At 41.0% G+C, this 25,663-nt stretch overlaps 1 protein-coding gene across 1 annotated transcript in view; it reads left to right on the top strand.

Annotated features, from left to right (window-relative positions):
• The window catches only part of agbl4 (AGBL carboxypeptidase 4), a 332,043-nt gene that overhangs the window by 5,821 nt on the left and 300,559 nt on the right, over window positions 1–25,663 (top strand). Inside the window, exons 2-3 of the mRNA XM_089000385.1 lie at window positions 1,008–1,130; window positions 13,497–13,621. Coding sequence (XP_088856511.1) covers window positions 1,008–1,130; window positions 13,497–13,621 — 248 coding nt within the window. The remainder of the gene's footprint in view (window positions 1–1,007; window positions 1,131–13,496; window positions 13,622–25,663) is intronic.

Raw genomic sequence — 25,663 nt, 5'->3', positions numbered from 1 at the left:
GTGTTGCAACAAGGAGACTTGGAAAACAAGTAGGATGGCAGCCCTCCCTGACCGGAATTTGACGTTTGGACTGTGGTTTAAAACAACTCAAACTAAATATTCACATTTTCTCAATGTAATTACATTACCATTAGCTCTCTTTGATATATTTAGTTATTTATCCATCATTGGTAAAAAGAAACGCTGACTTTAGCCTTGGAACCTCTGCTTTACTGAGCCAAAGCACATGATCCATCTATCCATCCATCCATCCATCCATCCATCCATCCATCCATCCATCCTTTTTCCATTCCGTTCATCTTCTCAGGACTATTGGAGACCATTCCAACTGTTCTCCAACTGTGGCCAGCCAATCACAGGGCACACAGAAACGAAAAACCATCCACGCTCACATTCATCCCAATTGACAATTTATAGTTTTCCATCAGCCTGCCTCGCATGTTTTTAGAATGTGGGCGCAAACAGCGAAAATCCACACCGGCACGTGGAGAACACTCAAAGTGCAGTCACCCGCACATCGGACTTTAAAAAAATGTATGAAAAAGTTACATACTGAAATCCACCATCTGTTTTCTCATCCGCTTATCCTCACCAGGGTTTGCGTGTACTGATTTACTAACTGTGTTGTCAATTTGCTTACAAAGTCAATGTGAAATTGCATTTCATAAAAAATGAAGTAAAATATCTAATGATTATTCATTGCTCATGCAGTAGTTGGAAATGACTGATATAAAGCCGCACCGCCCAACCTTGACTGAGCCAGCATGTATACTGTTAAAAAATCTCATTTAGCCCTTTAAATTAACTATTAATGAAACTTGTGGATCTCAGTCTTTTAAATTCAATATTGAATGTGGAAATCCATTTTGATTTACAATATTGATCACACAACTCTGCTTGCGATTTCAGAACAGACTTTAAATAAAAAAAGTCTTTAAGTTGTTATAATACCGGCACTTTGCTTTTGATTTACAACTAATGCATTTTCTTTTATAATGCACATGTAGGTAACGAAGGTGGAGCCGAGGAACCCTTGGTGGGCAATGTAAACAAATTGACAGTGAGCCCACCGGGGTATTCAGGATCTTCAAGAAAAGGACATCTGGTTTTTGATGCTTGCTTCGAGAGTGGTGAGTAGTATATGGTCCCGTATACTTGAACATTACTCAGTTTGGTTCTCATATGATATATGGTGCCCGTTTGTTATTGTTCCCAAAAAGACACAGCTATGAAAGAATGTGACACATCATAGTGAGTATGGCGGAATTTTATTTCTGACTGATGTGCCACTGTTGACCCACCTTTAACCGAATCATGCTTTGATCCCAATGTTATCAAAATGTAATCGATGGACTGCTAACGTGGCTGTCGAGCAACAACTCTTAATACACCATCCTCTTTTTATCAATCAAGTGGAATATGTATGAATGGTTTGCTTGTTTTTAACATGTTTCTACAATAGCTTTAGAAAATATGTGAGTCGTATTTGGTTGTTACCTGAGCCCCGAATAACTATGATGTCCTTTTGATTTGACCGTAACTGGCAAAATGGCCGCTTCACGTGATGGCTAAAAATGGGTGGCAGCTTAACTTAACAAATGCAAAATATTCCCATTGTAGTTTTTAGACGAGCGATGTTTAAGTGGTTTTTAATGTAATTTTTCTCTTTTTATTTTTTTACTTTTTTAATTTCCATTTTTTTATTTGAAAGGGATGATGCACATTGATTAACACATGGTAACCGACCTGTGTAATTATGCCAACGTTCGCCTACAGCTAATTTAGATTTGTAGTCCCTTGCCCAATAACATAAACACAACGTATTTCGTTTCTTCATTCACAATCTCACAAATAGTTATAATTCAAAGGTGCCTATGTGTGAGTATTTCAGCCATTCATCATTAACATCCAAACATTGCTGCACATTATGAGCCTGTTCCACATAATGCAGGTGGAACTATCATTACATGCTTATCTAATATATTTGACTGCAGTTGTCAAATGTTTGCCTCACTGAATTGGTAGCCTATTCAAACAAGAGCTGACAGTGAGGTCTTTATTTCATTAAAAACATATATTCGCACGTATTAGGACAATCATATTTGCTCAACCTCCAACTCCCAGCCCACAAGTTCTTTTCATTAAATGTGTGGTACTTATATGCTTTGACATTTCCTGTTTGCGGAGCTGTTATATACACATACACCGCTTTTGCATTTATCATGGTCCTCTTAGCTCGGACACAAAACAATTCTGTAGACTATCTGTAAACAATTCCCAAATCATTGCCAGCGAAATTGAACACTGGCGCGTGTGACTGCCGCTGCTCACCCACAGAAAAACTTATCCTGTGACTGTAAAGTGACCTTGAGAGTTTTGAAAGACGCTTACAAATTAAATGTATTATTATTATTATTATAGCGTATACAGGTATGGTAACTAAAACCACATACATATATAATAACTGGATATGGAGAAATGTATTTATATTTACACCAGCATTACATTGCTTTCTTTTTCTCAAATTTTGCCCATTTCTGCTAATGACATGTTAGAAGAGCTTTTACATTGATTAATGGGCATCAAGCTCCTATGTTGATATCAGCTAACATACATAACCTCTGCAGCTCCGGATACATCTTCTGAATGATTTATGGAATTGATATTCAAATCTCTCCGGTAAATGTATCGTTGAAGTTAGTATTGATGGGTGGGGGGCTTGATTTTTGTCTAGCTTGTATCAAATGAACGGGGTAACTTAGGTTTCATTAAACATATTTGCGATGTTTTCTTTTCATGCAAGTCTGTAAGTTTTAAATACATTGAAACCTTGGTGGCAACCCTCAAAATTCACAAAAAATCATTAAAAGTATATAGAAATATACAAAGACCAAACACTGGTAAGAAAACAATAAACAGATAAACATAAATAACATACCACAAATAAACATCACAAAGCTAACAGAATAGAATTCAACAAAAGGTAGTTTGAGCAGGTGGGGTTTGAGGGGGGATTCAAAGTTCTAAAGTAAAAAAAAACAATAAAATAATAATAATAATAACTAATTTTTTGAAGCTTACATACATTGAATGTGAAGAAAACAACACCAGAAATGATATGGAGAAGTGATGTAGTAGTAGCTGGTCCCCCTTCACACCAACAACCCAAAGACATGCCGTTAGGTTCAGCGAAGACTCTACATTGACCTTAGACGTGCCTGTGAATGGTTATCTTTATGTGGTCCTCGATTGACTAGTGACTACTTTCTTCTTACGAGTGGCCCACAGTCGGCTGGTATAGGCTCAAGCTCATGTGCAACACTTGTGAAAATGAGCCGCAGCTGAAAATCGTGTTCACCACTTCATTCAGTGATGGGCCGTCAGGGCCTGCAATGCCTTCTCTGCTGTCCTAAAAATAGAGTTTTCGCAAACTATGATTGGCTAGTCAGTCGCCAATCATAGTATAACTAGCCGCTCGTGATAAGAGCATACTGGCACACTGTATCTACTCATGAGCATATATATTGTTGTCTCGATTTAATAGAGGTTTTGTCAACCCACAATGGTTGAAGGAGGAGAAGGTGGAGAATAAATGGCCATTTTCAAGACAGCCTTTTCAAGAATAGATTGACATCATGAGGAAAGTCTGGACAGCTCCGAAGCTAGCAAAAATAGCAAATAATATTGCAATTTTATGAGGTTAGCATGAATCCGCATGTCCATAGTAAAAATTCAAACAGTTTAATGACAGTATTTCTTACGTTTCATCAAGTCACAACTTATTCCCTGGCTAATGGCATCCTCTCGTGGATGTGTAGTAAATCACACCACATTTATAGCTGTGGATTGATTCAGACGTCGGACTACTGAAGGCCTCGGGTTCACATGCACGGCCCGCCACTGAAAGTACTGTATATGCTATTTCTCTTGAAGTCTCGGACTTGACTTGCCTTGAGAATCAATCCATGTCCCGTTGACTTTACGTACAAATGATTCCAGTATGTACAGAATGCTCTGAGCATAAGTTTATACAGTGATACCTCGGTTTACGACCACTTTAGCTGACGAACTTTTCACCTTACGAACATTAAATTAGCGAGAATATAATCTTGGCATCGCAACGGACGAACCAAACCACACATCGCCACGGTGGCTGGCGCACTATTTTTCTGCGGATGAACACCAAACCACACGGTCGAACAGTGCCAGGGTGGCTGGCGGACAAGTTTTCCACACCCCCTTCTTTGAATGCAAACGTTGTTTGTTATTGAGTGGAGTACTTTTGCTATTATGGGAACGAAAAAGACCCCACCACAGGCTAGTGTTAAGCCGAAGAAGACACAAAAGAAAATTACGGTCCAGCAGAAGAAGGAGATCATCGATAAACACCAACGAGGTGTGCGTTTGTGTGACATAGCGTCCCAGTACGCTAAGTCGACCATTGCTACGTGTGGCTCAGGGTGTTTCTGTGTTGTCCAAGCAACGGTCTGAGGTAATAGAAGAGGTTGAAAAACATCTGTTTATTTGGATTAACGAAAAGCAGTGAGCAGGGTATTATCGCAGAGAAAGCACGGCAACTTCACTCGGATGTCATCAAGAGGCATCTACATCAACGACCATCACAAAGGTAAATAAAACGATTTGATTATATAGTACAGTTTATTTCTTTACTTACAATACAATAGCACATTTATTATACATAAAATAAAGTGTATTTTGTGTAATCGTTGTACTAAATTCATCCTGTCTACTTGATAACTAATGTTAAGCAGATTCCTTACTTACAGACAGTGTATTGTAGGTGTTCAAATACCTGACATGTTTCGGCGACTACTGTGTCTGTAAGTAAGGAATCTGCTTAACATTATGTATTTTGTGTATTTTTAAGTTTTATTTAGTAGAAAATAATTTTTATTGGGGACCTGGGAACGGATTATTCTCATTTTTAATTGTTTCTTATGGGAAATAAATGTTTAGCAGACGAACTTTTCGCCTCACACATACACTTTCTGGTAACCAATTAAGTTCCTAAGCTGAGGTATCACTGTACATCTTTTTTTTCTTCATTTGTATAAAATGTTTGTCTTTTATTGCATGTATTGAAAACATATAGTAATTTTAAAAAAATGTTTTCAATCTTGTTTTTCTCTCTCTCAAACTTATGACAAATTTAGGACTATTTCTGCGACCACCAAGTGCATTATATGTTCATTTCATAAAGTGCATGTCTCATTTAGAGTTGGTTTCAAAAAATTACCTCCATTGTTTAGACACTTGTCATTTAAGATGTTTGCCAAAGGTATGAAACCCACTTTACATTTAGACGAGGCTAAATTCACATTGTTGTCATCCATATGCTGATCAAGCCACTGATGGACTACTCATTTGCATATTGTGGGTGTCACAACCAACAGGTTATTTGAAGGCGTGAAAAGCCTCTTTAGATAGCATAGCAAATATATGATAATCGTAGCCGCAGTCTTCAACTTGACGACCGACCGTTTGTGCATTTTTTCAGACGCCCAACATACAAATGCAAATTTGCTGGTGCAGATCAATATTTATATATGCCACTTAAAAAATGCTAAGCAGCGAATAAACTAAGTTAATCTGCAACTACAACGTCGAAGTCTATTGTTAAGTGTATGAGCATTGTGTCACGATGCAAATATTCCATTAAGTGATATAAAAACCTTCATTATTTCTGGCGCGAATGGCAAATGACATTCTTATCACTTGTCACATTCGTTTCCCCGCACACTCCAACGGGTTACATTTTCATCTAACTCCTGAATTCTGTTTTTTTTTTTATGTGAATGCCTCCTCTCAATGTTGCTAACTGAAAGGCCGTCTGTTTTAACAAAGATGACACTGACACAGGGTTATTGTTTTCTTGCACCTCTGGACTGTGCAGATGTAATTAAACACTCACTGATTAGTCTAACTGCGGCATGCTGTCAGTGACTTCTTTGGTCAAAGAAATTCCCCAGGGATGACAAATGTTTAGTAGGGCCTCATTGATTGGTGCATCACATACAACCGATTTGCTCAATAGAATCTAACTTATATGGACGAATGGGGGGACAAATGTGCACACGCTAGTTTTTTCTCATGCTGCGCTTCAATAACGATTCCAGGCCCATTGAGACGCTTGAAATATAAAAATAAATAATATTTACTTGTCTAAGTTTCAAACCTGTATAATTGCATTCTTTGAATCACTCACCGAGAAAATTGTTCACATTCTCACCCAAAACAAAATGGATTCTCTCATGGCCCATGCTACTTCAGATTTGGTGAAAATTAGCCGAGCTGTTCTTAATTCTCATGACGGTTGACAGATGAATAGAGTAAGTGTGAACAGCGTAAGGTTATTCCTTTTTTTTATTCTTGATTCTTGTTCATGTTTTGACATGTTTTTGTTCATACTGTATTCTACATCAAAGTTGGTGGCTGTTTTATTGGAAAGGAATACAACGAACTGCCGTTACAATGTACACATGTATTATGTCCCTTGATGTACGTTATAGCGAGATATATTGTCTGTTTTTTTTTCATACTTCATCAATTCACTGTGTTAATAAATGTGGGAAAATATTCTCCTAGCATAGTGCCTGACTGATTGTAACTAAGCCAAGCCATTTATTGCTCAACAATATTGTCAACGATGTGGTTGGTCTTCAGTCCTGTTTTATCATAAAATAATTTCTTAAACTCACACTTCACGTCCAGTGCTCACAGTAATGTTGTTGGGTTATTTTTTATCGTTCGCCCTTGGTTCATTGCTTCGACGGGTGTTGATGGAGATCGATGGTTAAATCATCAGGGAGCCAGGACTTGAACTGAAAGTTGATTTAATTTGGAGAGCACGGGCATTGTGGTGCGGACGGAGGAGGGAGCGCATGGAGAGAGAGAGACGAACGGGCTGCAGGAGTATTTATGCAGCGCATAGTAATGACGCGACAGGATGTGACGTAATAAAATGCGACATCGTGTAAAAGAAGGCAGGATATGACATACGAGGAAGTTCAAAATGTAAACAAAGATTACAGAGCGATGTTTAGAGATGTTTGTATGGCGAATTACCCTAACATCTGTGGACTGGTTGCAAGCTACAATTACGCTCCACACAAGTGGGGCTGCTGAACTCCTCTACTTTATATGATTTTACCAAATGAGAAACGAAAATGTGCATGACTAATTTAGAGTTCAAACAGTGAAAGAGTGAGCTCATTATAAATCAATCAAATTATATACCTTATGACCTGACAATACGTATGCTACGTACAGTCATAATGTGTCTTGTTTATTGTGAATGCATCGAACTACTAGAAGCAAAGTGAAGAAAACAAGGTGTTTTAATATTTTCCCCCCAATGACTGTATGAGCTGGCCCCACCTTGAGCCTCTATTTGACATGCAAGAAACCAAGGGGCCCACGGTAAATGATCAATCAGAGACAGGAAGCGTGACTTGTGAGGAGTCGATCATTTGTCGCATGCCCACGGGCACCCGCATCCTCAACCCACCCCAGCAGACTCGCACTGACAATAAACAAAACAAAAAAAACACTATATTATTCATTCACACTAAATGTCACCGCCTTGCAGTTTTATTGTTTATTTTTTGTGGGGCCGTGGCTACAACCATAAATGCAATGCTAATGCAATGCTAATGCAATGCTAATAATAAAACTCTCATTGTTGTGGTTTGATCTAAAACACCCCAACGAGAGCGACACAGACTCTCTTTAACACACTAGTGACCTACTGGTTATTGGCCTGTGATTTCTTGCGTCTCTTGTTTCTCTTGCCGCATTGGTTCCCAGTTTTCCTGAACTCATTACAGAGCAATCAGCTCCAGGCATTGAAGTGTGCACCCAGAGGGAGCAATAACTGTAAATAATCACGACTGCAGGCTCTCTCTGATAACATGTTAGCCAGATGATAACAGGTCTTCTAAGTAAGCCCATTGACCTTCTCCTTACCTTGGGCTTGCCAAGCACTCCTTGGGTCTCTCCACTTTTATCTTAGCGGCTTATTCTTAAATGACTAAGCAGGAGGAGAGGAAGTATGTGGTTGCACCAAGATATTACAGCGGAAAGCAAACATGATTATGCTGGAGGGATCTTGGAATAAGACATGATAATTGGGAAGATTCACTTTTACGGCATGCCCGTCTTCAGTTCGTTAAGGTTCAACTTCATGAACTTGTCAAGCGCTGGCATGAAACGAATAACTTGGCAGAAACTTACAGCTAACTCACCATTTTAAGCCAGTGAAACAGATGAAAGTAAGGAGTGTGGTTTCTCCCCGTATGAATGCATGGTGTTTGACAGTCGCAGGGCCAAAGCTATGGGGCTAAAGCACCATCTGGATGAGATTGATAACACAATTAAGCCATTACCAATATGAGCGCATCACTATGACCCATTACTACACTGGCCACTTCAGATGGATCACAAAAGTCTAGGGCCTTTTGGGAAGAAAAAAAAATACAATTATAAAAGGCTAGCTTGAAAATTGTGCTCTCTTCAGAATGTGAAGGCAGGCCTGTACATCATCAGATATGTGCGGGTAGCCTGCATATCTCACTGCTGTCCTCGGGCCCAGCCTTCTTCATCTATTTTGAAACGAGGAGCTCAGTGGAGCATGGGTGGACTCATAGCAAAATGACTTTCATTGCCATTGTCCCATTTTATAAGACACTCTTATCCATAGTTTGTGGCAAACTGCATTGTCATTCTTCCAACATTTTCCACATTTGCGAACAGTAATATTATGTATGTGGCTAAAGGAGATGACACGTCAGAGTAAATTTCACATAAAAAATGACAGAGTATATTTTTGCTTTTGCTCTTGTTGGCTGGACTATACCCAAATCATGTGTTATTTATTTATTTACTTATTTAGTTATTTGTTTGTTTGTATTTTTGTTGTTTATTTATTTATGTTTATACCAATAGCTTGAATATCAATGACTTTGAACTACATTGCAAACATAATATATCATCGTCTGGCATTCAACAAGTGTGTCTCAAGTACATTTTCTCACAAAATCCATCTAAAACTGCAGGGTGTGTACCCGGTCTCTTGTGCAAAACCAGATTTGGATACAGATCAGGATATGATCTGCTTACCTTTGACCCGACTGAGCCTGTCAATTGTTGTTTGAAAAACATTGTCGATCTGCAAAGCCAACCTGACTGGTCTTTAAAATCTATACTGTAATTGAGTAAAGCTGTTAGATAGTTAGTTTGCAGAAACTTGGAAGGTGACCTCTTTAATCTCACCTGCAGATGAAGTGATAAGGCATCAAGGGAGAAGACAGGCTTTAAGAAATCATGAGGCAGGAGATTGATGTTGCCTCAGTGACAACTTGCCTTCAGACGGGCAGGCAAGAGAGAAAGAGACAGACGGAGGGGGGGGGGGAACAGCCATTTAGCTGCAGGACTAAACTAAACCCTGACACTAAGGCTGCTGGCTCGAATCAATTCTGTCTTTATCAGCCCCCTTCGTCTGTGTCCAGGAGTCGTGGCCACACAGCAAAGGAGCTGAAGGCGAGAACGGATATGTTTTCCGATAATGAAATTGAACACAGCAAAAATTGGTTCAAAGAGGTCCCTGGCTACAGTCCCTCAGCAGTAAAGCACTCTTTTAATCTCAAACCTGCTATTTAGACATTTTTGCGCTTGTTTTTGCCAGATCAAGTTCAGTGGCAATCCATTAATAGACTCCATTATGCTGTTAACTCTTAATGCAAAGCAATTGGGTAAAAAACAAAACATTTATTGTCTATTTTCAAGTCATCATGATGTAGTTAACTGCCCACTTGCGGAATAAATTGTGTGTTAAAATAACACATTCTGGACAATCCAGGTCGAACATCTAGTAAGGAAATAACACTAACCCCACAGTCCATTTCATTTAGAAACAACTGCCTATTACAACTGTAATGGCCGGCCATGCGAGTCAGTTCCACCTCAGGCCTTGGGCATGCGGGACTGCTGCTGCTGTGTGATGATCTATCTGCATGGCAGAAAGCATTCATCCATTGGATGGCTACAGGCTGCAGGCCGGCCCATTGTGTGGGCTGAGTACTGTGACTGCTCCCTCTTGTACCTTCGTAATGGGATTACATTAGCCAGGTTCTTCTGCCTCCTCTTCAGATGAATTTCTCTCTCTTCGACACACACATAGCACACACAATCACACACACACACACACACACACACACACACACACACACACACACACACACACACACACACACACACACACACACACACACACACACACACACACGCACACGCACACGCACACACAGTCAATCATCATGCTTGTTGCTCCTCGTGATAATATGCAATGAGATACCCAAGATTTGACTGCGTTTTTGTCATGGGGCATCTCTATCAATGTATTGTGTTTTTTTAATCCCATTTTTCCTGATCTAGTTATTGGCTAATTTAGAGCACTGCCAGGGCCAAGCTGCTCATTTGAACCAAATTAAATTTTGTAGATTTCCTACTGTCCTCTCAAGGATAAAGACTTGTGTTTAACGCATCCTGTCTAGCCACAAATTAATAACTTGATAAGGAGGAATGATACAATAATCTGATATAACCAGAAATTTTTTGTTCTGACCTCAGTCTTCCAGCATCCAAATTCATACACATTCATACTTTACCCAGAAAGTTTTTCACCAGCAGCTAGATGTTTTTCCATTGTATTAAAAAACAACATCCTAGTTAATGTGTATTTCCCTGAAAGGGCAGCAACACAAGCAGCTGGTGTTACTTAGATACTAAATGACATGACATTGATTTAAATGTTCAGGCCGTGAGCCCACCAAAGTGTTTGAATGTGGAGGTAGCCACCATAAAATTAAAATGGGGATCAATGATCTGTCATATCCTTGCTGCTTCGTGGCCTCAACGTGTAATTCGGCTTTGAGGCTGCAGACATCTCTCATGTCAAGCCCTCCAGCTCTGGACTCAATAACCCAGCAGCGCATGGCTGCTGTCTATTGCGATCCTACACTAAAGTGTCCACAAGCATAAACAGTAAGAGAGTTTGTGTGTAGCATGTAAGACCACCCCTGTAAATTAAATTGCACAGGGCACTGAGAGATGGAGGAATTTTGATGGGCTCTTATTAGCAGTGCATTGAGGCTCTGCTTTTTTGACACCTGCCTCATGGGGATGCATTGAAACATGGTCCTCTGGATCTTGTAAAAATAGCACAATTGGCTCCTTTGAGAAATACATAATTTTACATAATCAATTTTACAGTTAATTTACATTACATAACATGTCGTCCTTAAAACCTTGCAAATATTGATATTTTCCAGCGGTTTTAAGTATTTAATGTTCCAGTTATTCCCTCACTGCTTATGTTTGAAGTGCCTTAAATTTGAGTGAAGATCTTGCCTGACAGGATGATATTTTGTGGCCATTTTTGATATCCTCTTATTGATTGTACCAACTCATGTTTTTCTGAATTGTGATGGAAGATGGCACTGCAGCGGTGCACTGCAGCGGGGCACGGTTCGTGTTATGAATTTAATTTCTTTAAACTGCTTGGGATCGGGTGGAATTGCCAAAATGGCCAAAATCCCATGTTGTAACCAGAGAATTGAAAAACAGTATGAATGGAATATTATGTATTAAAACACCTAATGTCGAAAGCATGCTTTCTCTTCTCTACAACATACTGTTGCAACAGACAAAGTGTTCTTCTGTTCTGGTTCAAATCACATTCACATTTATCATCCAATGTCTTTATATCCCTTCCACTCTTCTCTCAGTAGTTTATTGTTCCCATTTATTTTGTATATGTGTGCAGTACCTGACTGTAGAAATAAAAGTTTTGGATGAATTAATTTATGAAGTGCAGCACATTAAGTTTTAAATGTCTGCATCAATGCCATAGAGCTACTCCCTGATTAGTCAAAGATGGTGCGGAGAGGGTTGTTTTTGTGGCCTGAATAAGATGCGAATCACTTACCATTAGTGTTGACGGTGGAAGCTCTAAGGGGATGAGTTTAAAATGTGAAAAATAACCAGCTGTTCCTTATCAGAATTTACTGTGTTGCTGATTTCTTGGTGTGGCTTTGACATAAAATATGTTTGTTTTCATCATACATTTATGAAGTAGCACTTCTGTCTGTGCCCTTGTATCAGTATAATGCCTGATGCAAGTGGATTAGGTCCGTCCTGTGGCAGCCGGAGTGAGATATTGTTTGACACTGTGGTACTTAGCCCATCTGGAGATAATCACGTTCCTATGATTTGCTCATCAATGTGTGCTTTGGCTACCTGCAAACACTGTGACATGGGATGATTTGTGAGCATATGTGGATGTGAGATCCAAAATCCATGTTGCCATACTTGAAGCTTGTAGGTGATCCAAAACAATTCTTATACTTGGAGTAAAACTTACCACCAGCAAGCATAAAAACTAAAAGGTAACTTTGATTTTTCAACTTGTCATTTGGCAAGACACAGTGAAAGTCCAATAAATGTTCCCTAAAAAAAACAGATATAAAAAGTGCAATTTATGTACTCATTTGCTTCCATTCCTGAATTCATTCAGGAATTGAAAAGTACGACGTGGAGCGGCATTCCCGAATTTGTTCAGGTTTTGGTTTTTCTTGTGGGGGATGCCGATAAAGCGCTGGTCAGACCTCAGACATTGTTTTTTTTTCCTTTCACGAGGGGGCAGCATTTGCTTTTTATCCATATGAGCGGTTTGGTACAGTTTAAGCTGTTGTTAAAGCGCTATTTAAATGAATATGTATTGTATTTTGTACAGCTGTCCCCATTTCTAGCTCAGATAACTCCAGACCCATATAATTTATGATTTAACTCTTTTTTTGTCTGATGAAAGAAGAGAGTCCAATGTTTCTTCCACTGAATTGAGTGTTTATGTGTTCCTAAAACACAGTATTCTGTCGATCCTGCAATTTGAGTGAAAATGACAAAAACCCTGGCACTGGAGCGGACACATTTTTGCACATCGTCTGGCAGTGAATGAGTTAATAAAAACACAGTAATGTAGACAACTCATCACTGCTGCCTGTGCCACATGAGTATCTTCAGCATACACATTCCATTCTGTATAGCCAGACCAGTTATAAAACAGTGGACAGAGATGAAGCTTATATTTAGAACGTCCGTCATGCAGTCATCTACCATGCTGTCATCTTATAGACAGCTGTGAGAATTGGATGCGGGAAAATAGTTCCCAATTGATCAATTATACCTCCACTCATCATCTGGCTTTTTATGTGGGTATTATGTAATTTGTCCGATATGGGTGGTTGAAGCGTTTTGTCCTCTATGGACATTGTTTTTGTGTGATAGACTTGTCGACAGAAATACCTGTTGTACAGTGCGTCAGTAAAGTGAGTGAGGTCATCCCTCTGTTGTGCAATAAATGAAGGATTGCTGTACAGAAGAAATGATCCCTACTCATGTTAACTCTTATGATTCCACAGGGAACCTTGGCCGTGTTGACTATATCAGTGAATTTGAGTTTGACCTCTTCATCCGGCCCGACACCTGCAATCCCCGATTCCGTGTTTGGTTCAACTTCACCGTGGAAAATGTCAGAGAGACACAGGTGAGTAGTGTTCTTTGTTTTGAAAGGCACTAAAGGGATTCGGTCAAACTGTCAATATGAACAGTAATTCCAGATATTCATTAGGAGAAACCATGATTTTTGATCGTTGAATGACATGTAATCAATTAACTAAAACACCATGCCTCTGTGTAAGCTCTCAGTCGTACAGGAGTGGTCCATTGATGAAAAGGTTTCTTCAGCCGTCATCTGTACTTCTTTGAAGTTTGCTGCCGAAGTTTCTTGGATAAGAAGCGAAATGTCCGATACCTTCAAAGAAGTACAGATGACGGCTGTAGAAACCTAAAACACCATGGTTAGCAAGTCTTATTAGTGTCCCACATTTAGAGCCAATATTTAATTTACACTGCATATTGTAAACTACATATACAGTAAAGTCTCGTTATATCGATATCGGTTATATCGATAGTACCGCTTATTACGATATTATTTTCGTTTCCCTTGCACATTTCTAGTCTTTTTATGTATAATTATTACCGTTTAGTACGATACCCGGTTGTTACGATAATCCGGTTATTACGGTGCTCCTTTTCATCCCCCGCCGGCCATTTTTGTTGTTTACATCGATATATCCGTCGCGCCATTGGTCAACTTGGTCACGTGTCTTGTTACGTGAGCCGCCATCGGTCGCGCATTTGGTCGACTTGGTCACATGAGCCGCCATCGGTCGCGCTATTGGTCGACTTGGCCGTGTGACTTTGTCACGTGACACGCCATCGGTCGCGCCATTGGTCAACTTGGTCACGTGTCTTGGTTACGTCTCACGCCATCAGTCGCGCCATTGGTCGACTTGGTCAGGTGACTTGGTTACGTGCCCAGCACTCGTGTAGCAGAGCCATTTTCATTTTCAGACGCTAGCTCGTGTGTAGCAGACGAGATTGAAGTGTTTGTATTAAAAGGTAAAAATGGGAAGCAGAAGAAGATTGATGACTTTTTTAAATTGCATACATAATACAGTAAGATGTAAGCGTTGCAGTTTCCCTGTTGTGTTATGTACATGCCCACTGTACTGTATATGAATGCAATCGTTTTTTGCAACAATGTTTCTTGTTTTGTCTGCTGAAGCGCGATGATTTTGAAAATTATTAACATTCCATACTGTGTATTAAAGGACAGCCGATGTCACTTTTTATTCAAATGCAAATAAAAATGACTTCACGCCAAGACGTCTTGCATTGCTTGTGAATCCAAACAATGGCTTCAGATTCGGATAATATGCTTTCTTGTTACACATCCAGTTATGAATATGTTTCAAATACACTGTAGTTCTGAAGATTAAAGCATACATGTTTACAATCATTAAAGAATTATATGTGCCATTTTGAGGCAACATTGGGGGAACAAAAAAGGGAGCTAATGGCCAGCTCCGTTTCTTATATGGCGCTTGGCTGCCCTCTTTTGGCGGCTTTTGTTTAATGCAGTTCGGCGCAGGATCGGATATATCGATAGTCCCGGTTATATCGATATTTTTTCGGACTCCCTTGAGTATTGATATAACGAGACTTTACTGTACATACTGAAAGGACAACCGACCCCTCCGGACAAGTTCCGTCCATAATTTGTGTAATCACTTCAAATGACTTCTACTGAGTGCATTTTACAAAGATTCCACCGCATATAGCTATATTTTACGTTTTAAGACTAGCGCTGAATATTCATGAAGTCTTGTTTTCGAGTTGATGAGGATGCCCGTAGTGACGTCACATTTGGCACGCCCCTGACCAAGAAGCGTCACTCAATGCATTTTCGGTACTTTTTTTCGCCTGAAAACACCACATTGATCGTGAAATTAAAGGGAAAACTACATAAATAACCCAATGGTGAATCGTTGTGTCACCGCCAATTGTGGTAACACGCATAAAGAAGGTGTAAGTTTACACAAATTACCGGAGGACAAATCAGCCCATTTCCAACGGAGCAGAGCAGTCGAGCACCAGCAGAGGCGAACGGGGAAGCTAACCAGAGTTAGCCATTGGCACTTTGATAACTGAGGTTTGATGCATGTTTACTCATTTAGTCACACTGCATGCAAACTGTGAACTCACCTGGTGAAAGCGAGCAATCGCCCTATTAGTGGAGCAAACCGATTGGACAAACATCCACTTTCCACCATGTGATTTTTTTTTACTCTGTAGCGCTGTCTGAGCTTTCTCTCTCGTCTCGACATCTGATGTTCGTGTGCTTGTTTGAAGTTTGGCGGTCTCCTTTGTGTGTGTGCGTGAAAACCAACCCTCTGTCTTCTACCACAGATTTTAACCCATATCACGGGCAGCTTTACTGCTCTGATAAGCTGCTTCATATACTGGACGAAACGCAGCTTGTGCCCCATCTTGTGCATTTTCTGGGAGCTACGTCGTAGTCCAGATCTTCACCGGTTTCATTGCTTGCAGATGGCTTAAATTGATATGGAAGGACTTCTTTAATCGATTGCAAACATGTATTCTTTCCTCTTCAGAACTATTTGAATCATGTTCATAACTGGATGAGTAACAAGAAAGCATCTTCTCCGAATCTGAACTCTCTGAAGCCATTGTTTTGATTCTGGAGCAAGGCAGTTTGTGGCCCAAAGTGACATCACAAACAAGGGGATGGGACTTTCTGAATCTCCCCAGTTTCGAGCTCATTTGTGGCAGTTTTGGGACACTTTAAGTCATTTTTATTGGTGTTTTTCTTATGACTAAAAATATCAGCCTGTGTGTTTTTGATATTTTAGATGCTATAAAAGACTTCCCTGACGTCAGTTAGGAAACAAAACTGGTGTCGGTTGTCCTTTAAGACTTTACTCTTCAGATTCTGTCAATCTGAGAATTTTGCAGGTGACCACACCTATTTACTGGAAAGTACTTTAAAATATGTGAATCAAATTAAAAACAATTAAGGTAATATTAAATAGAGCACATTTGATTATTTTCATGATGGAATAGGTTTTAGGGAGTCATCGTTGTGAAGCACATCAGTCAAAAAATAAATGCCACATCAGTGAATGCATATTACTTTAAGCTTAATTGTACAAACTGTCAAATTAGACTTTGCTCCCAACATCCATCAGTAAGTTCTGTACAAAAAAAGTGCTCCCCCCACCCAAACCCCCTGCTGAATTGAGGCAATCTTCTTTTTCCTGCATCAGTTCTTGTCACAGTCTCCCAGGGTGATTCTGCCAGTGGCAAACTGTGAGCTTTTCGATTGGTGGACAAAGGTGGTCACATGGCACAGAGATACACTGTATGCGATGACAGTGAACAAAGCTTGGGGAGGGGGCATGGTGGGGTGTGCTATTTAAATATGACTTTGTTGAACAAGAACAAGGTAAAACTGGAAACATTGGAAATAAATCTTTACTTTTGTGATATCATTTTTCACAGATAATCTTGTCAGCCCGAGATAACAAGAACCAAGACAATGCAAAGGAGCAGTGCAAGAACAAAGAGAGCACTGAGCGAGTCAGGACGATGCGAGCGGCAGAAAATCAAATAGATTGGGGTACAGAAAATGGCAAAATTAGGATGAATCCTCAGCATACTGTTGCACCTTGTCTTCCTGTTCAATACGCCCTGTCTGAGCCTATCAGGCCAATCAGCCCATCTCCCCACAGTGCTGTCGTCAGCACTAATCACATTTTACGGCTCTGAGATGAATGGGAGGCCTCAACTTGGAGCTGAATCGATCCCAGGGCTAGATAGGCCAGCACCGGCAGCCCACAGCTCGGTCCAACAGGATATTTGCTGCTGTGGCGAAAATGACAGAAATTGTGTGGGAGAGACTGTCAGAAAGCGGCCGGGGATGAGAGTATGCAGACAGTAAAAAGGCGTAATAACGTCCCTCGTTTTAGTGCATATAAATCCATGAGCCACAATCTCACATTCGATTGCTTGCTTAGACATGATGAGAGAAGATGACAACCACTGCCATCTGTTTCTGGGAACACACTGTACCTGTTTCCTAGAATTGCCTCTCTTATCCATTCAATCAATGAGTTGAAGCTATTCCGTTTAACAGTGTTTTGTATGATTTTTATCTATGTACACGGCCTATTGTGGCTCCAGTATCCACAATTCATAAACATTTTAGAAATGGTGATACTTTACGTGTTAGGAAGACAATAATAACAATTAGGAAGATAGACAAAAGGGTATGCGAATGATGATGTTCAAAACAGCTAAGTGCAGTTATGTGTGAAGATGCTGTTCTATGGAGATATCAACCTGGTTCCATGGGAGAGCCAGCCTGGTGGAGTGTTTCATCCAGCTAAGCCTTGCTAACTCTCAGCCTGAGCCAGGGGAATGGGGAACAGTAAAAGCCCGTGATATTGGAAGTGAGATGGTTATTTTGAAGGAATGTAAGCTGGTGAAACAGATTTGGTCTGCCTCAATCAGCTTAGAAGCTTTGTTGAAATTGGCCTCACCGTAGCGCCAGTTATGATGGATGGTTTGGCTGGATGAATAACTCCTTTTTATGTCTCTTTTTTCTTTTTTTTTTGCATTTCACAAAAAGCTTGCATACTTCAAAAATCTCATACCTGTTCTGGTTTCGTTGGTTGCAATCCTGGCGGAAAATACTCAACTGAATGCTCCAATATTGTGACAAATAATTAATGTGGCCAGTCCGCTGGTTTGAATTTATCCTACTCTTACCCCTTTTGCATTGCATGGTAAACACTCAGCACAACGTGACGCTCTTCAACATTGATGCTTTTCCATTTGCAAAACCAGAAATTATTGGGGAGCGTGAGCTGAGTTCTGATTTCTCGGACTTGACACCATGACTACCTACATGGTGTCAAGTAGCTCAACTACTGGTGTTTCTTCACGAGTCCAGCTGACACTTCATTGTCATATACTATACGTCCATCGTATTATCCTTTAGCTGACTTCATTGGAAATCAACAAACAGACTAATAAATATATTCCTGCATTGGTTTGCTGTTGCCGCAGATGTACAGTAAACTAGAGCAGGCTTACAAATATTAGATTAGCATTAGCGTAGCCACACAGCTTCCTCATCATGTCGTACATGTACACATCTTTTGAACATGCTATTTGAACGTTATAGAAACAAGTGCTTGAGTAATTTGGGTCCCTCGGTTGAAAAACATGATGAAGGCTTTTTTCCTGCCTCATTTAACTGAATTCATTCACTGCCATTCCCAAATTTATTTGGGAATTGAAAAGCATGATGTGGAGCGCCATTCCCAAATTTATTTGAGTTTTGTTTTTTCTTACGTGGGGTGCTGATAAAGTGTTGGTCAGACCTCTGGCAATGTTCTTCCCTCACACGAGGGGGCAGCATTTGCCTTTTGTTCATGTTTGCGCTTTATGACAGCTTCAGCTGTTTTTAAAGCGGTATGTAAATCAATATCTGCATTATATTGTATTTTGTACAGCGTCCCCATTTCAAGCTCAGATAACTCCAAGTCATATAACTTAGGAATTACCTATTTGTTTCTGATGAAAGAAGAGAGTCTAAGGTTTCTTATGCGGAATTGAATGTTAGTTGAATGTAGTCCTAAAACAAATGCCCCCCTAACACAGTAAGAACTTTATAATTAACTTACTATACTTAACCAACTAATATATGGACATCATTTCCTTGGCACACATATATTTTGAAGTTGATATTGGTAGTGTTTCTCAGGAGATTACACATCTCATCGAAATTGCACAGTGCCTGCTGACTTACATCTTACAAAAGTTTATGTTGTAATTCCAAGGCGAGTGAACCTCAACAAGCAAGTTCCTGCTCGCAGCATTGCATTTCATCCTCTGCCCATGTTATGGCCAGAAAGCGGTGGATGAGTTGATATGACAGCCCATTGGGCAAGTTGATATGCCATTCCACTCTGCTGTAGGGGTGTGCTAAATGTCAGGCTCCGTGAAGGGTACGGCTGTGAGCTATTATCATTGGGGCCTTCAGGGAGCCATTCATAGAAGACAGGCAGTAAAACCTTGCACCGAGCACCTTCAACTCAGATGATTTGTTAGCCTCACTTGCCCAGCGAAAGCACGGTACAGAACGGTTACTCGTCATAACCAGGGAAGAGGATTAACGGATGCACACTATTCCATTTTCTTCCTTCAATTCCCAATGGGCCACCCTTGTTTGAATGTGAGAGACACAGCCCGCTGATATAATTCATCATAGGGGACATTACACAGTCTGACACACTCGATAAGTTACATAGTGTTTATAACACGGATGTATTTCCTATACATTGTTTGCATAATGGCAAACATGACATGACTGCTATTAAAAACAACAAAGACAGAAAGTTAACTCCCATACATTGCATGATCAAAAGGCACCTGGCTATTCAACCTAGTGGAAGCGAGAATAGACACACAAATGGAGGTCACCCTTTGCAGTTGTAACTGGCGCGTAACTTGTCATTGGTTGCCATGACAACAAAAATGTAATTTATTTGGACTTGTTCTGTAAAAGTGTTTAACATTTCTATGCGAAACTTTATATGTGTTTTTCGAAAAAAAAATCATCTTCCATACTTTATATTGTTTTGTCATTATCACTTCCGCTTCCGTGTCATGTGTTTCGATAAACGAGAGCAAGGCGAGACAGACAGAACGAGACTGCTGCTAGAGAGAGACAGAAGCAGAGCAACTGCTAGATAGAGAACGACAGTCGAAAGTCTACGTCAACGTCATATTATTTGTTATATAGGTTTTTGTTGTTGTTTTGACTTCAAGACGGCACCGCAAGAGTGGCTGTCTTTCCCGCAGCTCATGTATTTTGTTTTCCTACTTTCTTTCCTTTCATCTTCCTTTCATAAATTTGCTGCTGTGAAATGTACATTTCTCGAGACTAATAAAGGCAAATCCAATCCAATACTCCTCCTTCTTTTCCTTTCGGCTTTTCCCCTCAGGGGTCGCCACAGCGAATCAATGTCCTCCATCTATCCCGGTTTTGTGCATCCTCTTCTCACACACCAGCTACATTCATGTCCTCTTTGACCACATCCATAAACCTCCTCTTCGGTCTTCCTCTCGGTCTCCTGCCTGGGAGTTCAAGGCTCAGCATCCTTCTCCCGATATAGTCACTCTCTCTCCTCTGGACATGTCCAAACCATCTCAGTCTGGCCTCTCTGACTTTCTCTGCAAAGCCTCTAATATGAGTTGTCCCTCTAATGTACTCATTCCTGACCCTATCCAACCTGGTCACTCCCAAAGAAAACCTCAACATCTTCAGCTCTGCTACCTCCAGCTCTGCTTCCTGTCTTTTCTTCAGTGGCACTGTCTCCAGTCCAAACATCATAGCTGGTCTCACCACTGTTTTATACACTTTTCCTTTCATCCTAGCTGAAATCCTTTTATCACACATCACACCTGGCATTTTTCTCCAGCCGCTCCAGCCTGCCTGGACACGCTTCTTCACCTCTTCTCTTTTTTTCTCAAGGAAACTTTACATTGCACATAAATTACAAGTTCAATAAATTGCTTAATTTTGTTGCATTATGTTTTTATGCCGGCGGCCCAGTAGTCGAGTGGTTAGCACACCGGCTTCACAGTGCAGAGGTCGCCGGTTCACATCCCGGTCCGGCCTCCCTGTGTGGAGTTTGCATGTTCTCCCCGGGCCCGTGTGGGTTTTCTCCGGGTCCTCCGGTTTCCTCCCACACTCCAAAAACATGCATGGCAGGCAGATTGACCACTCCAAATTGTCCCTAGGTGTGAGAGTGACTGTTGTACGTCTTTGTGTGCCCTGCGATTGGCTGGCAACCAATTCAGGGTGTCCCCCGCCTCGTGCCCGAAGACAGCTGAGATAGGCTCCAACACCCCCCGCGACCCTAATGAGGAATAAGCGTTACGGAAAATCGATGGATGGATGGATGTTTTTATGCCAATAAAAAAAAATAAAGTATATTTTCTCTGGGTCAAGTTTCACATCATCCTTCCACTGCTTTTTTACAATGTCCTTTAACATTGGTACTGGGAGACAGACATGTTTTTCCAACTATGCCGAGTGAATATTGCCCCACCATTGTTCCCATCACCTTGGCAATGATCATATGCTAAAGACAGCTGGTTGGTGCCAAAGACTCTTGACAGGGGGGGGACAGGGGGGGGGGGTCAAAGAGTGTCATGGACCTAAAAATGTGTGATTAATGTTGACCTAATGTATTTATTTTTTAGGTCACCTTTTCATTTACCGGTATTTATTTTATTTTTTTCATACTTGTCCTTTTGGTGCGTAAGGTAACCACGTACACTGTACTGTGTTGTCATAGTGGCTTCCTCTCACTACATTCTAAAAAACTACTTTTTTGTATGACTTCACCAAATGGTTTATCGCTTCAAGCAGTCACTGCGTAGGGAGATAAAGTTTGGAATGAGTAGTTTGAAACATGATGTGAACCTCTCAAAAGGCATAGGGCATCAGGCATTTTTTTAAAGGGGGATGTGGGGTATCTTGGATGACCTTGTTCTGTAAAAGAGGAACTCGGGTATCATTCCTTATTGTCCAGGCTGATGTTCCCCAGATCACTCCATAATGACATGGACAAAAGGATATGACGACAGCACAGAATGGATTTTTAAACGGTCGCCCTGATAGTGGAATGAGTTTTCCCTGGGTTATCGCCGCTGACACAAGGTTCCTTATCAAAGGTAATTTCCCCATTTTTAACTTGATTCACTTTAAAAGGTGGCATAGAAGGAATGGTATGTTTTAAATGTAGTACAGTCACCATTTATTACAGATTCATTCTTCGTTTCCCAAATCGGAAGTATTTATTTTCCACCCGTCTATCCATTTTTTTATGCTACTTATCATTATGGTTAAGGATGTGTTGTAGCAATATTTCGTCTTACATCAACTGAACATGCATGTTTTTGGGATGTCTGAGAAATCAGGAGTACAACTTATAGAGGCTTTAGGCTTTAAAAGTTTGAAAAAGGTTAGCAAAATCAACAACTTAACACACAATGACCTGTTCCAAAATGTGTGGTATCTCAAAATATATTCAATATCATTTTATCAGCCACTAAGGGCGAAGGTACGATTTCCATCCACAGCTCAGTAACCACCTAAACGATCAACTCGAAAAGCATATTTTCTGTGATATTTTGCATTTATGATGTGCAAGGATACCAGTGATTAAACATAATAATCCATAAAAAGTTCAATACAGTAAAGTCTCGTTATATCGATATTCAAGGGAGTCCGAAAAAATATCGATGTAACCGGCACTATCGCTATATCCGACCCTGTTTGCATGTAATTTTCTCCATGCGTGCATAGAAATAGTATCGATATAACCAGGACTATCGATATATCCGATATCGATATAACGAGACTTTACTGTAATCACAAAACTGGATTTAGCTTTTCAATAGCAGTGACAACAGGACTGCACTAATATAGCTTAAACAACAGTAAATTGCAAAAAATGATAAAGGAGACAAAAATGCTGATCAGAAATTAAGTGTTTCTCAGAAGCGAAGTGTTTATATTGTGTCATCAGTGAATAACTCCTCAATATATATTTTGAACATTTTACCGGATGTCATTGAACCTCATTTTACGCTTGTTAAGACATTTAAATGTTGCTGAAACTGTTTCCCAATTATTTTTCAGCTCTGACACAGTTTCTTTCATTTTTTTAAATATTATTAAACCTTTACTTATTTTTCAATTTGAAAACCCAGCTACGATGAACAGATTTTTTTTTATTTCAGAGGCTCTGCTATCTTTCCAATGGCATTAACAGACTGAGAATGTACTCTTTGCAAAATTAAATCGAGACTCACTCTACATCCAACGTTGTACTGTACTCGAAATCTAACCATTTGCGGATGTGATGAGTTTCATTAGAACTTCAGGAGATGTCTTGCTGTCTTTCCCATCAGTGCAATCATCAGTGGAGTGTTCACTGAGAGTCCAGCTGTGTGCCAGTGTGAAATGCTGCCAATGTGCACCAATTTTCCAAATCAAGGCGGCGGGTGCAATGTGCTGGCAAAGTTGTTATTGTGATTTATTTATTTATTGTAGCTGCAGTTGAACAGCTTACCTTAAGAACAGGTTACCTCCAGCAAGTAACACAACTGTGTGCTCTATTAGTGATCCATCATCCATCCATCATCCATCCATCTTCTGCCACTTATCCGGGGTCGGGTCGTGGGGGCAGCAGCTTCAGTAGGCAAGCCCAGACTTCCCTCTCCGCAGCCACTTCTTCTAGCTCGTCCTGGCGGATCCCGAGGCGTTCCCAGGCCAGCGTGTTCTGGGTCGTCCCCGGGGTCTCCTGCCAGTGGGGCATGCTCCGAACACCTCACCAGGGAGGCGTCCTAGGGGCATCCTAATCAGATGCCCGAGCCACCTCATCTGGCTCCTCTCGATCTAGAGGAGAAGCGGCTCGACTTTGAGCCCCTCCTAGATAACCGAGCTTCTCACCTTATCTCTAAGGGAGAGCCTGGACACCCTACGGAGAAAGCTCATTTCGTGTGCAGCGAAACGATTCCGACTTATTGCCGGCAATGCGAACCAGACTCTGACATCGGTCGTATAGGGACCGAACGGCCCGAATCAGGCGTTCCTGTATCCCATACTCCAGAAGCACACTCCACAGAACTCCACGAGGGACACGGTCAAACGCTTTCTCCAAGTCCACAAAGCACATGTAGACTGGTTGGGCGAATTCCTATGCACCCTCGAGGACCCTGCTGAGGGTGTAGAGCTGGTTCACTGTTCCGCGGCCGGGACCCTGCAGGAATAATAAGGTGGCTAAAGGAAGAGATTCAGATCACGGATGTTAAGACCCAAAAACTCCTCACCATGCATGGAGGGTTCCACCCTGAGACTGTACACAAGCCGTAAGGAAGGAGGCCGGGGACTAGTGAGTGTGAGAGCCACTGTCCAAAATGAAACATCCAAGCTCAATGAATACATCAAAGAGAAGGCTCCAACAGATGATGTACTCAGAGAATGTCTGAGACAATGGGGAACAGAGGATGAGGTGCTGGAAAAGGGACAATCATGGGAGAAAAAGCCCCTACACGGGATGTACCACCGAACCATAACTGAAGTGGCTGATCTCAAGAAGTCCTATCAGTGGCTAGGGAGGGCTGGCCTAAAGGACAGCACAGAGGCACTCATCCTTGCTGCTCAAGAGCAGGCCCTGAACACCAGAGCCATAGAGGCACGGGTATACCACACCAGGCAAGACCCAAGGTGTACGTTGTGCAAATAGGCACCTGAGACAATCCAACACATAACTGCAGGGTTTAAGATTCTGGCAGGGAAAGCCTACATGGAGCGCCTTAACCAGGTGGCTGGCATAGTCTACCGAAACATCTATGGACTGGAAACCCGAAGGTCAAAATGGGAAACACCTCGCAAGGTAGTATAGAATGACCGAGCAAAGATCCTGTGGGACTTCCAGATACAGACTGACAAGATGGTAATGGCCAACCAACCAGATATCGTGGTCATATATAGAGGGCAAAGGAAAGCTGGATTTTCAGAGATTCAGGTTAAAAAAAAAAACAACAAAAATCTTATTTTCCAAAGACCTCTCTCCATAACTATATCCGAATAGGCCCATTACCCAGATCGTTCCTATATTTCACACCCATTTCACTGTCAACATTTGCAGAAAAAAACACATGTATTTGTGAGGTTGACATGGCTGGGAAGGAATGGCCTTCCAGAGTTACTGTTCATCTGCATGAAATGATGAGCCCGGTGTCAGGGCATGGATCATCCTTTTTCACCGAGTAATGAATACAGATTGCACACTGGATAGAGGCCCCAACAATCTGCTGCTCCACAAATGAAACAACCGCCATTCTAATGAAATAGTCTTTTCATGCCAGCGCACCCCTCAACGTAAATTCAATTCCACACACACAGATTTGGGTGGTGGGGGATTGAAAGATGCAAGAAGTGATGTAGGGGTTGGTGTTGGTATAAATGCTGCAATTAGAGTATTGGTTTAAGTGTGTGTGTGTATATCTGGGTGTATGTTGATGCATGAAGGAAGCGGCGTACTGGGAGGGGGCCGTCACAATATTGTCGTTAACC

Source organism: Hippocampus bargibanti, linkage group LG07 (genome assembly GCF_051943395.1).
Source record: "Hippocampus bargibanti isolate YZ-2025 linkage group LG07, ASM5194339v1, whole genome shotgun sequence".
NCBI lineage: Eukaryota > Metazoa > Chordata > Actinopteri > Syngnathiformes > Syngnathidae > Hippocampus > Hippocampus bargibanti.
The sequence above is the reverse complement of the archived record's forward strand: the minus strand, read 5'-3'. Positions and strand labels throughout refer to the sequence as shown.